We start from the raw sequence: 15,229 nt of genomic DNA on the forward strand, positions 1-15,229 counted from the left end.
TTGAATACTAGCAGTGGTCTTCTATGAGTTAGGTACCAAACTGTTTAACTAGGGTAAAAGGGCATGAATTTTGAGAACATTCAAGAAGCCATATCTCGCCATAATTTTAATGCTGGTTGGCTGATTTATAGAACAATCACATGAAACTGTATCCAGTGCAAAAGGTTTACTGGGACAGAAGCCCCTATTACTGACATACTAAAACGGTTAATATTGTAGTTAATTAGGTGTTTCATGATGTCTCTGTTTTAAGTATGATGTGGAGATTGCTATTTTAAACTCCTACTGCTTCTGTTGCTCATAACAAATTTTCACTGTGTATACAATTTAATCTGATACAATTTAATTTCCCTCCTTTACACCTATAAGTTCATTGGTATCAATTCTCCAGAATTAGGAAATTGGTTAATTAATTTAGACTGATCTCTAATCTCTTTTATTCTTCACAATATTAAAAAAACAACAACATGACAACATATATTTTTCTTCAGTTTCTTTAGAATTTGATGTTGCTTTACTTTCACTTTACTTTCACATTCATTGTGTTTAGGTAACATCTGGAACATGATTTACTTTGTAAAAAGTGATGTGAATATCAACGTAACTACAAGTTTTTCTGAAGGTGGAATATCCGGTTGTCAGTCTCCAGTTGTTAATTCAAAGGTCGATGTAGCATCACAAACCACAGAAGAAAATGATAAATGTTCGAACTACTATCGAAGCAACCTGATTGATATTTGGAACAACCTGCCAATTGCAAAGGTATTTTCTTACTTTGAGTTTATTTCGAGCATTGGGCCTCACGGAGGCAACGACCAAGTCCTTTGGCATTTTATCATACTTGAGAAGAAGACCCATCAAGCTGAGTAAAATCACTGTCATAGCAGATGCTGGTGTCACGCAAATGGCACCCATGCTGGTGGCATGCAAAAGCACCCATTACACTCTCAGAGTGGTTGGTGTTAGGAAGAGCATCTTGCTGTAGAAAACCATGCCAAATCAGATTGGAGTCTGGTGCAGCCTTCCAGCTTACCAGCCCCGGTCAAACCGTCCAACCCATTCCAGCATGGACAATGGATGTTAAAGGATGATGATAATGATGATGATGAAATGAATGAAATTTACAAGTTTGGTGCTGCAAAGAGAAAGCTTTGAATGTTTTTTTTTGTTTCTTTTCAGGGACAGAATGAGTTACAATCTGTCTTTTAGGAGAATATAGGACTTCATTGTCTAATGTCTCATTTACTGGGGCTTGTGCCTTCGGAGAGTAACTTCCTAGATGCAATCCCATGGTCATTCATGACCGAAGGGGTTCTTACCTTTTACCCTATGCACATGCAATGATGTTGAAAGGGGAGACAGGTATGCATAGGCTGGTCTTCCATAAACAACCTTCCTTGGACTTGTGCCTCAGAGGGGAACTTTCTTGGTGCAATCCCATGGTCATTCATGACCGAAGGGGGGATCTTTTTTTTAACTTCAAGTTCCACAATTAAGAATGTCCAATTTCATGTTTCTCAGACTTTCTAAGTTCTCATGATATAAACTGCTGCAGGCCTTGGAAACAATTCAAACTTTGTACGAGTCCATACCTCATAGAATTCAAGCTGTAATTACTGCCAAAAGCAGTCCTACCTGATATTAAAATAAATTTGTTTGAAATTTTAATGTGTTTCCATTATTTTGTCCAACCTCCGTATATATTGTAAATTGTATTTGTTTTTCTATTTACCACATTTTGCAGGTAAAACTGGTTATAAAGAAAGATTCAGAAGTGGCTGTGTCGTTAGTATTTGATGGACGTGATTCAACAAAGCAGTCCTGGTTTGATGTCAGTAAAATTGTCGACAGTCCATGGCCTTTTGAGGCTAACAACACAAGACTCCAATTTGCTATGAATAAGTATGTTCAATATTTAACTTTTGTCTCTTAGTTAAGTCTTCCTTTTTTTATTATAATTCTATTAATGGCTGGTAGGGACACCATATTTCATTTAGCAACCAAAATATATTACCAAGTATACTAAAGGTTTATAAGTCAATATTGTGTCCTGCCTGGGTTAGCAGTGCAATTCAATCACTTTTTAATGTTATCTTTACAGATTTTTTATGGAAATTAGAGCCAGCATTCAAAGTCATAATGTTTCATCAAAGATAGAAAAATAGGTTCCTGCTGCCAGGAATTTGATTAATATGTAAAATTGGTGTATTCTTTTAAGATACACCATTAAATTTAATTGTTATTTGAGCAATGTGTTCGTGGATGGTTAATGGGTTGGATGTGGAACTGAAGAAACAGCAATAACTCCTGAAATGTGCATATACACCTAATACCTATTTTTTTCTATCTTCGATCACATTACTTGTTTCAGTGATTGGACTGTGGCTATGCTGGGGCACTGCCTTGAAGGGTTTTAGTTGAACAAATCCACCCCAGTACTTATTTTTTAAGCTTGATACTTATTCTAGAAACCCAGCAGAACTAAAAAGAAGACCTGTCAAAAGGATAGATGAACCTAGGTCCAACGACTGTCTATCAAAAGCATGGAACCTCAGGGATTCCAGGTTGGAGTCTGGTATACCGGAAGATTTCTGGGAGAGAGCTACCTCTTAGCCTTTGTTAAAACATGTCTCAAGGAGAAAGTCACTTTGATATAAAACCAGAATGGCATTGAACATTTTGGAGACCTGCTGCTTGTGCTTGAGATCATGGAACTCCCACATTCCTGAGCCTGTGACCCACATTGGCACTGAATCTTGCACTGGTTTGTCTCTGGATCATGTCAGTAGGGTCGAGCTGATCTGTGAGGTGGCGCTTGTGACAGAACCACATATAAATACCTGTACTGGTGCCATGTAAAAGCACTGATGCTGGTGCCACATAAAAAGCACCCAGTACACTCTGTGAAGTATTTGGCATTAGGAAGGGCTTCCAGCTGTAGAAACCAGGCCAAAATAAACAATTGGAATTTGGCCAGCTCCTAGCAAACCGTCCAACCCATGCCAGCATGGAAAAAGATACTAAATTATGATGATGATGATGGTAATTTATGCTTGCATTTTCTATAAACCGTTTCTCTTTAAATTCTAGGTTCACATTTGTTTATGCAATAAAGAAAGAGGAAAAAGCATTTTGGATGACTATATCAACTATACATCAAGATCTTAAATTACTTTCACCAGTTATTCTGTTTTCAAACACAACAACATTTTCCTATTCTACTGATGGTAATGGCAGTCTTTTACTCCATTTATATAAGAATGACCTCTGTAAATATGTGTGTGTTTGTATGTGTGCTTGTGCGCGTGCACGTGTGTGTGTGTGTGTGCGTAGGTGTGTGTGTGTCCATGTCCATGTGGATGTACTTGCATATCTCAGCACACGCATGTGTTTATGAAAGACCATGGCCTTTGTGTATAATATTTACAATATTTTGTGTATAGTATCTGCATTCTAGTTATGGCCCTTTGAGATTGTAAATCCTGAAGCAACATTTTCAGCTGTTTTATCTCCTGATAATTGTAATTTTGACATTTTGCAGTTCTATTCTGTTCTTATATCAATGATTTTGACTAGCGACTGAGACCTTTGGCGATATGCTGTGCTTGAGAAGACCCAGCAAGCCAAATGAGATCATACCCGTGGCTGATGCCAGTGTCGCGTAACCGGCCCATTTCAAAGTTCCTTTCAGTCATCGGACAATATGCGGTGCTTGAGAAGACTAATTGAGTCAAGTGAATTTGTTGTCGGGGCCAAAGCTAGTGCTTCCTGACCGGCACCTGTGCTGGTGGCACGTAAAAGCACCCACTACACTCTCAGAGTGGTTGGCATTAGGAAGGGCATCCAGCTGTAGAAACCTTGCCAGATCAGATTGGAGCCTGGTGCAGTCTCCTGGATAGCCAGTCCTCAGTCAAACCGTCCAACCCATGCCAGCATGGCACTAAGCACATTTGGATAGTGCTTTTTTACGTGCCACCAGCATGGTAGCCAAACAGTGGCCCTGGCATCGGGTGCTTTTTACATGCCACCAGCATGAGAGCCAGTCAGACGGTCCTGGCATATGTGTGTACATATGTGCATCTGTCCCTTTGCTGTTTGATAGCTGATGTTGGTTTGTTTATGTCCTTGTAACTCAGTGGCTTGATAAAAGAGATGACTAAACTAATTACTGTAGGCACAAGGTCCTTTTCTTATTGAAAGGATAAAAGACAAATCCAGCCTCAGGAGGATTTGAAACCAGAACATAAAAAGCTGGAAGAAATGCCGTCAAGCATTTCATCTGGCACCATAATGATCCTGCCAATGTCAGCAAGCAGTGAGAAATAACAGATTAAGCTGCATTTGTTAAAACCAGATCATCCCTGCTTGGAGAGATCTACGGTTCCAGTCATGACCATCTGGCTTTTTTATGTACTCAGTATATTCATAAACGAATGTGTAGTTTCCTATTTTTTTAAAATTTCCTTAGACAGTAGAGTGTAATGTAAGAGAATTAACTGCTACTTCTAGCAGATCAAGTGACCATAGAGAAGTTCCCCCATCATTGTCTTGGAAGGAGATACTATTGCAGTGATGTCACGCATGAATGAAAATTTAACTGAGTTGTATAGCAATTTATATAAAGTGTTATTGATAACAACTTCTTAATTTTGCAGGAATTCTAGGAGACTCCCTTACTATTTATGTCAGCTTTGAAAAACAGCCAGCCTCAACCTCAGATAAATCAGAAACTGTAGACAGAGAAAGATCATCAGTGAAGTCAAAATAGGATGATTGAAGAGTATGGCCACCGCCAAGCTGAGATAAAACAAATTATCTACGCCAGTGTTTCTCAACCAGTTTTTATTTATGAACCCCTTTGGGTACTTTTTTTACTCTGGTGGACCCCACTGCCCCATAGCCATTTGATGCTTAGAAACAAGTTTTACAGTGATTTTTTTCAAAATTCCTATTTGGTTTTCACCCATTCACTTGCGTAGGTTAGCATTAGCACTCTCTGACAGAACACGTTTCAGTGACCGGAAACAAGTTAACCCTTTCGTTACCAACCTACCTGAAACTGCTTCTGGCTCTGAGTACAAATGTCTTGTTTTCATAAGTTCTGAATTAAAATCTTCCACCAGACCTTAATCACAATTTATGTTCCTAACACTAGCTGAATGATAACTAAGTTATTTTACTAAATTATTTGTTATATTTAAAAGTAATTGAAAAAAAGAAAAAAACACATACAGAGCCTCTTAAAATAAATACTGTAATGAAAGGGTTAATCTATGTAAAAGAAATCTGTTTCTTGCAATAAAGACATCATGTGAAATGAAATTTTTTTATGAATCCTTAAAATACTACTGTAGATCCCCAATTTACTGCTTATAGGGTCCCTGGTTGAGAACCACTGATCTAGGCACTTTATAATCTGCAGGTTCCTCAAAATCGTTATGCTTTCTCCAAACATTCTGGTGTAATTTTTTTTTTTTATTAAGAGGTCGCCAAACCTTGTGTAACTTAAAACCTTTTCACTAAACCTAAATCTTGCACTGACACAACCCATGCAAACATGGGTTTTGCTCTTCTTTTCAATAAAATTTATTGAATTTTTTAATGCTTTCTCAGTGTTTGTTGACTGATTAAATATTGATTGTTGTCTGGAATTTTAATTTTGCTGTTTTGAATAAATATTTGGTAATCAAACCTCTTAGTACTTAAACTGGTTGTATTAGGGAGATAAATGATATCTCATCATCAGAGATGAGTTAAGAGAGTTTCACTTGAAGGAATTAGTAGAGTTCATTATATAAGACATTTCCTTTTTCCTCCCCTAATCCTTTTGATAACCACCCATGAACAAAGCTGGAAAACTATAGGACTACACTAATTTCATCTGTTAATTACAGACTCGTCAACAGTGTCCACCCCCATTGCTCAGTTGGTTCAGCTAAAACCATCTGTCAATTTATATATTTACCATGTAAATTCATGGCTGATTTAGTGAAATGCTAATGTGTATACTAAAAATGAATATAAGCTGCTTATAGTAATATATATATATATGTATATATATATATATATACATACACACACACATATATATGTGTGTGTGTGAGAATGAATGGACAAACAAAAGAAAAAAAGACACTCGACATATTTAGTAGGAGTTATGTTATTATTTAAAACAGTTTGATTCAGTTCCATGTGACTTAAAGTTTCGCAGGCTCCTGACAGAAACACAGCTCATTCAGGCTCAGATTATTTAGCACCTTCATCCCTCAAAGGGATGAAATCACTAAATATATAATTTTTATCCAAATCCTGAAGGCACCCTTTTTCTTAATATATATAAAATCTGCACACCACTTCAAACAATCTTTAAACACATGGACATGGATATATAGGCACACTCACACATTTTCATAAAGGTAGACTTTCTTAAATTACATTTTCAACTTTTGTAATTATCAAAATTTATGTAATATGGATATTTTATCACAGATATTTTGTGTGGTGGATCTGCTGATTCAAGATTTCTTAACAATGAAACATTTTCAAGTTTAAGCTTTTTTTTTTGCTGACATCAAATATATTATGTTGTAACATGAATAAATATATACCCTTTTCTCTGTGTTTGTTTATTTATCTGTTTATCGACCACACAGTTCTTTCTACTAAAGGCATAAAGTCTGAAATTTTGTGGGGAGGGGTTAGTTGATTACATTGACCCCCAGTTCTACACTGGTACTTATTTTATCAACTCCAAAAAGATGGTGACATTTGAATTCGGAACATAAAACCAGAAAAAATTCTGTCAAACATTTCGCCTGTCATGCTAACTATTCTGCCATCTTGCCGTTCGTCCTCACTCACACAAGAAAAGAAAACACAGCAACAAATTTGTTTTATTTAAAATTAAATTTAATTCTTAATGAAAAAATTATATTTAAAAAAAAATGTCTTCCTTTGATGATAAAATTATTTAATTTCCTGTGACAAGAAGAAAAGAAATTTTCTCCATCATTGTCATCATCATTATTATTATGAACCTGTTCCCTTTAATAAAAATGATTGTTATGAAGTGTCGGTGGGGTGCGATATGAATAAATAAATGATTACGTTTCAAAAGGAATAATAGTAGCAATAGTAGTAGTAGTAGTAGCAGCAGTAGTAGTCATAGTGGTAGTAGTAGTAGTAATAATAATAGTAGCAAACACCATCATAGAGGTGGTTAAGTTTCAGCAGCTGTACATGATTGGCAGGAGGAAAAAAACTTGTCTAAGAGAGCTATCAGTGGTTCATTATTATTTTTTTTTTTTGTCTTTTAAAATTCTTGGCTTTCAATGTATTTCTCGTTTACCATTCCATGTTTGAATTCATTATCACATAGCAATCAAACCAAATGATTATTCAACCATTCCAAGAAGCCGAATGCTTTTCCTTTTCTTTTGCTTTTTTTTCCGTGTGTAAAGTCAGTCGGTCACATGTTATGTTCCAAAAAAAAAAAATGATTCTTTGATTCAGAAAATGGTTTAAAAAAAAAAAAAAGCAACTAAAAATCCATTTTACTAAAATAAATAAATAAAAGTAATGACTTCTGTTTGTGACTAGAGATGAAATGCCTAACCATCGGTGGAGGAGGGATGTAAGTCAATTGAATGAAAAACCAGTATATTACTGGTATCTGTTGTAGGTAACCCATACAGAAATGACAGTCAATGTTGAGCCTGGAAACTAGAGGGATGGAACTAAGTACTTAATCCATTACTCTCTTGTATCAACATCACGGTCATTCTAATATTGTCTGTCCACTCAAAGGACAAAATCACTTGTTGAAATCATTATAATTATTATTATTGCTGTACTGGATTTTTTTTTTGTTTGTTGGTATGCAGTCATTATAATAATTATAATAATTATTAGTATTATTATTGTTATCTCTCCATTCAGCTTCACTAAAACTAATAATTCCTCTTCACTCTACAGACAAATACTTCAATGCTTTTATGCCATATTTTCGATACAAGTCTCTTTGAAATTCTCCTTTTAAAACTTTTAAACATCTGGAAAAAAAAGAAAAAAAAAATCCTAATTAAAACATTGTTTATCATCAATATATTTAATTACAAAGACAATTGTTAATTTGCAAAACTCAATTCTGGAAAACACATCATTATGATCATTGTTCAACATTCCTTCTTTGATACTGGCATAAGTTGGATGGTTTGACAGGAGCTGACGGGGCCAGAACCACTGTGCCCGGCTCCACTGTCTGCTTTGGTGTGATTTCTACAGCTGGATGCCCTTCCTTATGCCAACCACTTTACAGAATGTATTGGGTGCTTTTTTTATGTGGCACTAGCAACAAGGAAGTCACAAAAGTAACTTGCATGACAAAACTTTTCAAGTGAAGGGAGTGGCGTATTGAGAGAGGTGGCTTTATGCCAGGTGATTGAGGTGTTAGAGTGTGACAGAGAGACAAGAGACAGAAACAGGTGTCTTGCTGTAGAGAAGATACAAGGCTGCCCCAGCTGGAAAGAGAGAAAGGATGGGGAGGTGTTGGGGCATAAACTCAACATACAGGAAGGTGAATATAAGAGAAGTGGCCCAGAGGATTGGAGAAGGTGAGTGGGTAGGGAAGTAAATTTGTGAGATCGTAAGAGGAGAGTAACAGATGGATAGAGGTTCGGGGTAATGGTGTATGTTGTAGATAGAGAACACAGGTGGAGCCATGGTCAATCGGGAATTTCAGTTGGAAGGGAAGATGGACAATAAGACTATTACTGTACATCAAGCAGGCTAACATCAGCTGTTGACCAGCTGATGGTTATTTAGATAAGAAAGGAAGACCTTTTGAAGTACAACGGTTGTAACATGAGGGCTGAGAATGAAATGTGGCAGGAGAGCCAGTCAGATGAAATATGAAGCAACGCTAAAAATGTTGGGGTCAAAAACATGTCAGTGACCAGAGAGAAGCTTTAAGGGAAATGCTGAGTATGATAGAGGTGGAACGGGAAGCTGGTTGGTTGGCAGTTGGAAAACAGTTTGTTAGAAGCTACAGGTGTATGGATGGAGAAAAGGATCAGCAAGACAATCAGGAATGTGATGGCAGTGGGATGATAAAGAAGAGATCAGATGATGGCAGAACATGAGGGGTATGACAGAAGAGGTTGTGTGTGGAAATTAGAAGGGAACTAAACCAATCCATTTTTTGTTTCAAATGTGGTTTATTAAACATGTCTTTCTCTTTTATATTTAGATTGCAGTAATTTGAGGGCAATCTGGTTGTTATTTTGAGTAGACCAAATGATCATATCCAAAACAAGGTCCAGTCTTTCTTGTCATGTGGTGGCTCAAGTGCCTCAATGACCTGGAGAGCTATGCCCATGGAGTGCAAGCTCTTGATAGGGCCTCCCATGCTGGACAGATCAAAGGATAGAGGCTAGGCTAAAATGGACGACCTCTTCCTACAAGTAAAAATGGGTTTGTGTAGGGCCAACATCCCAACGTAGAAAAAAAGCAAAGCTACAAAAGCATCAAGGATGAATAGAAACTACCAAAACCTGAGAGAGGGAAAGATGGCCCAGAATTGAGAACAATGGGGAGAAGTTGTGGATGGCCTGTACACCATATGAAAGGGAAGGGCCTTAATAAGGAAATAAATGGTTACACAGTGGTTTCCTGATGGAATGAGAGAGAGAGAGAGAGAGAGAGAGAGGGAGAGAGAGAGAAAGAGAGAGAGAGAGAGAGAAAGAGAGAGAGAGAGAGAGAGAGAGAGAGAGAGAGGGAGAGAGAGAGAGAGAGAGAGATGTTCCTTCTTAGATGTAGGTATGGAAAATAAAAACAATTCAGTTAGAGGGTAACAAAATGGACAAACAGTAAAAGAAACTGTTCATTTCCAGCAATTACAAGGATTTGAAATTAGTTGTCTTACCTACGATATGTTGAACTAGAACGGAATTTGGCAATATCAAAACTAGGAGCATGAGGCATGTGGATCATGAAAGCATTTGGCAGGACGATTAATTCATACCTGGCAAAGAAGTAGAAGAAAATACGATTAGATTTAAACAAACAAATGGTTATCATTATAACCATGAATATTGTCCCCATTGTTAACACCATGTCCAGCATAGCATCAAAACAGATCGAGATGGACTTATGCTCATAGAATTTATAAGATAAATGATTAGATATTCTTTTTAAAGAGGTTACTGCCAAAACTGGTGAGATCAGAGCAATATGGCTTGAATTGCTGAGTAAAGCAGTGGTTCTCAACTAGGGTCCACATGGCCCTTTGGGGACCCACATAAGATATCGCTGTTAAAATTTATCTGCATTAAACCCCTTATACACAAAATATTTCAACAATTTTACCCCAGTGTCACTTTGATGGCATGCACTGCTCTCTCACTCAATAATAATAATAATCATAATAATAATAATAATGATAATGATTTCAAATTTTGGCATTATTATTATTATTATTATTATTATTATTATCATTATTATTACCTCCGTCTTAGCGAAGGTGGAGGTATTATTTTCAGTTGTGTTTGTTTGTTTGTCCATGGACAAGATATCTCAATAACTGCTAGATGGATTACGATGAAACTTTTAGTGATATTTGGCCTCATGTCTAGCATGAACTGATTAAATTTTGGGATCGATCCGGTACCGGACAAGGATTCTGGATTATTTTTCCTGTTTTTTTTTTTACCTAATTTTTGAGAGCAGTTGGGTTCATTTTAAGCATTCTCGTTTGTGAGGGCAGTCGAGTTTATTTCAGATATTCTCATTTTAAAAATCATCTCCGGCTAATCGTTGAGAGGACATTGGTGTTGCCTTGGTGGAGGTTTGCACTCTCTGAGTGCTCTTATTATTATCATCATTATTAATAATAATAATAACTCTCAGGGGTTTCATTCTGAAAACAGAATAATCATAAAACACACACACAAATAAATTGAAATAAATAAAAAAAAGCCATACCCCTTGGCATCCAATTCCATAATGTGGGAAACTTTATTCCATCCAAAACCAAGGAATCGTTGATCATAGACAGGTACATTGGCAGCAACTACGATGTAGGGTTCAAAGTCAGACTCCCACTGAATCTGCAAAAAAACAATAAGATGCTCCTGCATAAGTTAAACATGCTGGGACACCTGATGAAGGCTGGAGGGTACACCAGCCGAAATGTTGTGAAAACAACAAACAAGATGAGGACAAATATCCGTCAAATGTAAATAATGTACATAATGTATACTGAGACATAGACACACATATTTGTTTATCATATGAGGAGGAGGAGGAGGAGGAGGAGGAGAAGGGCTGCCACCACCACTACTTAACATCCATTTCCCATGCTTGGATGGGTTGATTTGACTTGGCTTGGTTTTTACAGCTGGATGCCCTTCCTAATGAAAGCCACTCTTTACAGAGTATACTGGGGCGTTTGTATGCCTTCTACATTTCATCTTTTCTTTGTTGGGAGCAAAAGTTCCTAAAAATCATTCGTTGACAAGGAATGTGCACCCTAGTATAGATCACTGGTAATTAATTTCAGGGATAACGATGACAACAATTTGGAAGCAAAAGACATGGATAAAAAAAGAAAGTCAAGAAGTTAGTAAAATGTTTCTGTTACAAGAAAACCTTGTGAATCAATGAAACAACTTACAGTGTATGGTGTAGTGGCAGTTCTCCATTTGGCAAAATTGGTTGGAGCATGACCTTTAGTCCACACATGATATCTGGAATGGAATTATCAAGATCATACTTTATGAAGATAACTAGAGCTGGAGTAGACACACACACACACACACACATACAATTACATCAAATACACAGATATAATGGCATCAAAGACTCATAGACACAATTCCATCAAATCACACATATATCAACATTTAACACTACTTCTCCATACTTGCATGGGTCAGACAGAATTTGTTGAGGCAGGTTTTCTCATTGGATGCTCTCCCTGTCACCAGCCCTTACCTGTTTCCTAGCAAGGTAGCATTTCCCCATGGCCAGACATGTTTTTCACAGAAGACTTGAAACGAACAACACTGCTTTTGTGACAACAATCCTCAACGACAACTATCATGTAACAAGGGTACACACTAACACACACACATCATTATCATTTAATGTCTGTTGTCCATGGTGGCCTGGGTTGGACGGTTTGACCAGGGCTGGCCAGCTGGAAGGTTGCACCAGAACCAAGTCTGATTTGCCATGGTTTCTATGACAGGACGTCCTTCCTACTGCCAACCACTTCGAGAATGACACAGGTATCTGCTACAACTGTGATTTTGCTCAGCTCAGCTTGATGGGACGTCTTGTCAAGCATGACATAATGCCAATGGTCTTGGTTATTGTCTCTGTGAGGCCCAACGCTCAAAAGGAGCTTTTTATGTGCCACTTTGCCTTTGTGAGGCCCAATGCTTGAAAGGCACTTTTTACGTGCCACCAGCATGGGTGTCAGTTAGATGACACCAGCATCCACTACGACTACAATTTCATTTGGTTTGATGGGTCTTCTCAAGCACAGCACATATATATACACATATGAATACATACGCACAGATTCTTTTTATTCTTTTATTTGTTCCAATCACTTAACTGTGGCCATGCTGGAGCACTGCCTTTAGTCGAAACAAATCAACCTCAGGACGTATTGTCTGTAAGCCCAGTACTTATTTTATCAATCTCTTTTGCTGAACTGCTAGCTTATGGGGACGTAAACACACCAGCATCTGTTGTCAAGCGATATTGGGGGGAGGGGGAGACAAACACATATACATATATACAATGGGCTTCTTCCAGTTTCTGTCCACCAAATCCACTCACAAGGCTTTGGTTGACCAGAGGCTATAGTAGAAGACACTTGCCTAAGGTGCCACACAGTGGGACTGAACCTAGAATCATGTGGTTGGTAAGCAAGCTACTTACCACACAGCCACTCCTGCGCCTATATATATATATGCAATAGGCTTCTTTCAGTTTCCATTCACTAAATCCACTCACAAGGCACAGTCTGTACAAAATGCTTACCTGAAGGTGAATAGGGTACCAACATCAAGCATGGAAAGTAATTCTGCTTTAGATTTTGGGAAAGTCAGTCTGTAGCGTTGGGTCTCAAAAGCTGGAACAATGAGAGCTTTCTTACTGTCTTTCATGTCCATCATGGACACAGCCTTCTTCAGGTATTCATACAGACCATACATGGGTAGGAAGTCTATGTCTGAAAGGTAGACATAAGGAGTGATCACCTGCTGTAAGGCCACATTTCGCAAGTAGTTGACTGGGTAGAATTGCCCATCTCGATATACCACATGGTAACCGACATTCTTGCGAGACATTAAAATGCCAGAGCTGACAGCATATCGCAGAAACTGTTGCACTTCTGCATCAGACATGTACAGAGCCAAGCTTATAGGACCTTCCCAGTGTCGACAGATTGTCTCAAGCATTTGTAGTCGGTCCATGCTAAGCTGGGCCACCAAGGTAACATCGAATTCTGTTGGCTGATAATCATAGTCCAGGTAGTAGAGGTGAGTGCGGTGAATGATGATCTGTTCACGACGAAAGTCATAACATTCATCATCTTCGTTGATAGCACTTAACTGAAAGAGAATAAAAGAGGAGAAATTAGCATGCAATGGACAGGGTTCACATGTAACGTGTAAGGTTAGCATGCAGTATAAGGCCTGAAATTTTTGGGGAAGGGGCAAGTTGGTTACATCGACCCCAGTATGCAACTGGTACCTAATTTATTGACCCTGAAAGGATGAAACACAAAGTCGATCCCGGTGGAATTTGAACTCAGAACATAGCAGCAGATGAAATACCACTAAGGATTTTGCCTGGTGTGCTAACGATTCTGCCAGCTTGCAGTCTTCACTAAACTATAAATAATCTTTTCTACTATAGGTACATGGCCTAAAATTTGGGGGTTGGGGACAAGTCAATCACATCGACCCCAGTACTCAACTGCTACTTATTTTATCGACCTTGAAAGGATGATAGGCAAAGTTGACCTCGGTGGAATTTGAACTCAGAGCATAAGGGCAGACGAAATACCGCTAAGGATTTTGCCCACTGTGCTAACGTTTCAGCCAGCTCGCTGCCTTATAGCATGCAATATATAATACTAGCATGTACTCTTGTACTTGTCTCAGTCATTAGACTGTGGCCATGCTGGAGCACTGCCATGAAGACTTTTAGTCAAACAAATCAAATCCAGTACTTATTTTTGTTTTCAAATCTGGTATAATTCTATTGGCCTTTTTTTGCCAAACCACTAAGTTATGAGGATGTAAACAAACCAACACTGGTTGTCAAGCTGTGGTAGGGGACAAACAGCAACATACATACAAATATAAATATACAACAGGCTTCTTTCAGTTTCCATCTACCAAATCCACACACAAGGCTTTGGGCAGCCTGAGGCTATAGGAGAAGACACTCTATAGTAGAATTGAGGGAAAAAAGCTATTCTAAAGAAAAAAGAACTTAATCCAAGATATATTAAGTTGATATTTAGCCATAAGTGTAGAGAGAGACATCAGCATTGTCACATTAATAAGGAATGAGTCGAGCAAGTTTAAGAATGGTGTGCTAACCTGATCTTGGAAACGAGGTCCAACACGCGTGGTTCCACAAGCGAACAATTCTTGGCGTAGCAAATTGCCATCGTATTTCAGGAATGTTAGATAAAGGTTCCGAAAGAACTCGACATTTTTATTCTTAACTTTTAGTTTCTTGGGAGAATTCCAGTGTATAATCTAATGGAAAAAGAAGAAATCAAAAGTTGAAATATTAGTTTTACAGAAATAAAGAATGCAGAAATATTTCTTTAATATGTAACACTAGTTTTAGAAAAAATATAGTTTTCTTTTACTTGTTTCAGTCATTTAACTGCAGCCATGCTGGAGCACTGCCTTTTAGTCAAACAAACCGACCCCAGGACTCATTCTTTGTAAGCCTGGTATTTATTCTATCGGGGTCTTTTGCCGAGCTGCTAAGTTACGGGGACGTAAACACACTAGCATCAGCTGTCAAGCAATGGTTGGGGTACAAACACAGACATACATACACACACACACATATATATATATATATACGAGAGGCTTCTTTCAGTTTCCGCCTACCAAATCCACTCACAAGGCTTTGGTTGGCCCAAGGTTATAGTAGAAGACACTTGCCCAAGGTGCCACACAGTGGGACTGAA

The 15,229-nt window shown here is 37.9% G+C and overlaps 2 protein-coding genes across 3 annotated transcripts in view; one reads left to right on the forward strand and one right to left on the reverse strand.

Moving 5' to 3' along the window:
* Positions 1-5,607, forward strand: part of LOC106874130 (uncharacterized) — an 8,208-nt gene extending 2,601 nt beyond the window's left edge. The window contains exons 3-6 of the mRNA XM_014921743.3: positions 551-762; positions 1,745-1,902; positions 3,091-3,227; positions 4,656-5,607. Of these exons, the coding sequence (XP_014777229.1) occupies positions 551-762; positions 1,745-1,902; positions 3,091-3,227; positions 4,656-4,768 (620 nt within the window). The 3' untranslated portion in view covers positions 4,769-5,607. The remainder of the gene's footprint in view (positions 1-550; positions 763-1,744; positions 1,903-3,090; positions 3,228-4,655) is intronic.
* Positions 5,608-6,887: 1,280 nt separating this feature from the next.
* Positions 6,888-15,229, reverse strand: part of LOC106874133 (xylosyl- and glucuronyltransferase LARGE2s) — a 39,681-nt gene continuing 31,339 nt past the window's right edge. For both annotated transcript variants that reach the window (XM_014921748.3, XM_014921747.3), the window contains 6 exons: positions 14,622-14,783; positions 13,051-13,622; positions 11,672-11,744; positions 10,981-11,105; positions 9,923-10,021; positions 6,888-8,051 (listed from right to left, as the gene is read on the reverse strand). In XM_014921748.3, coding sequence (XP_014777234.1) covers positions 7,964-8,051; positions 9,923-10,021; positions 10,981-11,105; positions 11,672-11,744; positions 13,051-13,622; positions 14,622-14,783 — 1,119 coding nt within the window. In that variant the 3' untranslated portion in view covers positions 6,888-7,963. The remainder of the gene's footprint in view (positions 8,052-9,922; positions 10,022-10,980; positions 11,106-11,671; positions 11,745-13,050; positions 13,623-14,621; positions 14,784-15,229) is intronic.

This window comes from Octopus bimaculoides, chromosome 7 (genome assembly GCF_046866305.1).
Source record: "Octopus bimaculoides isolate indiv1 chromosome 7, ASM4686630v1, whole genome shotgun sequence".
NCBI lineage: Eukaryota > Metazoa > Mollusca > Cephalopoda > Octopoda > Octopodidae > Octopus > Octopus bimaculoides.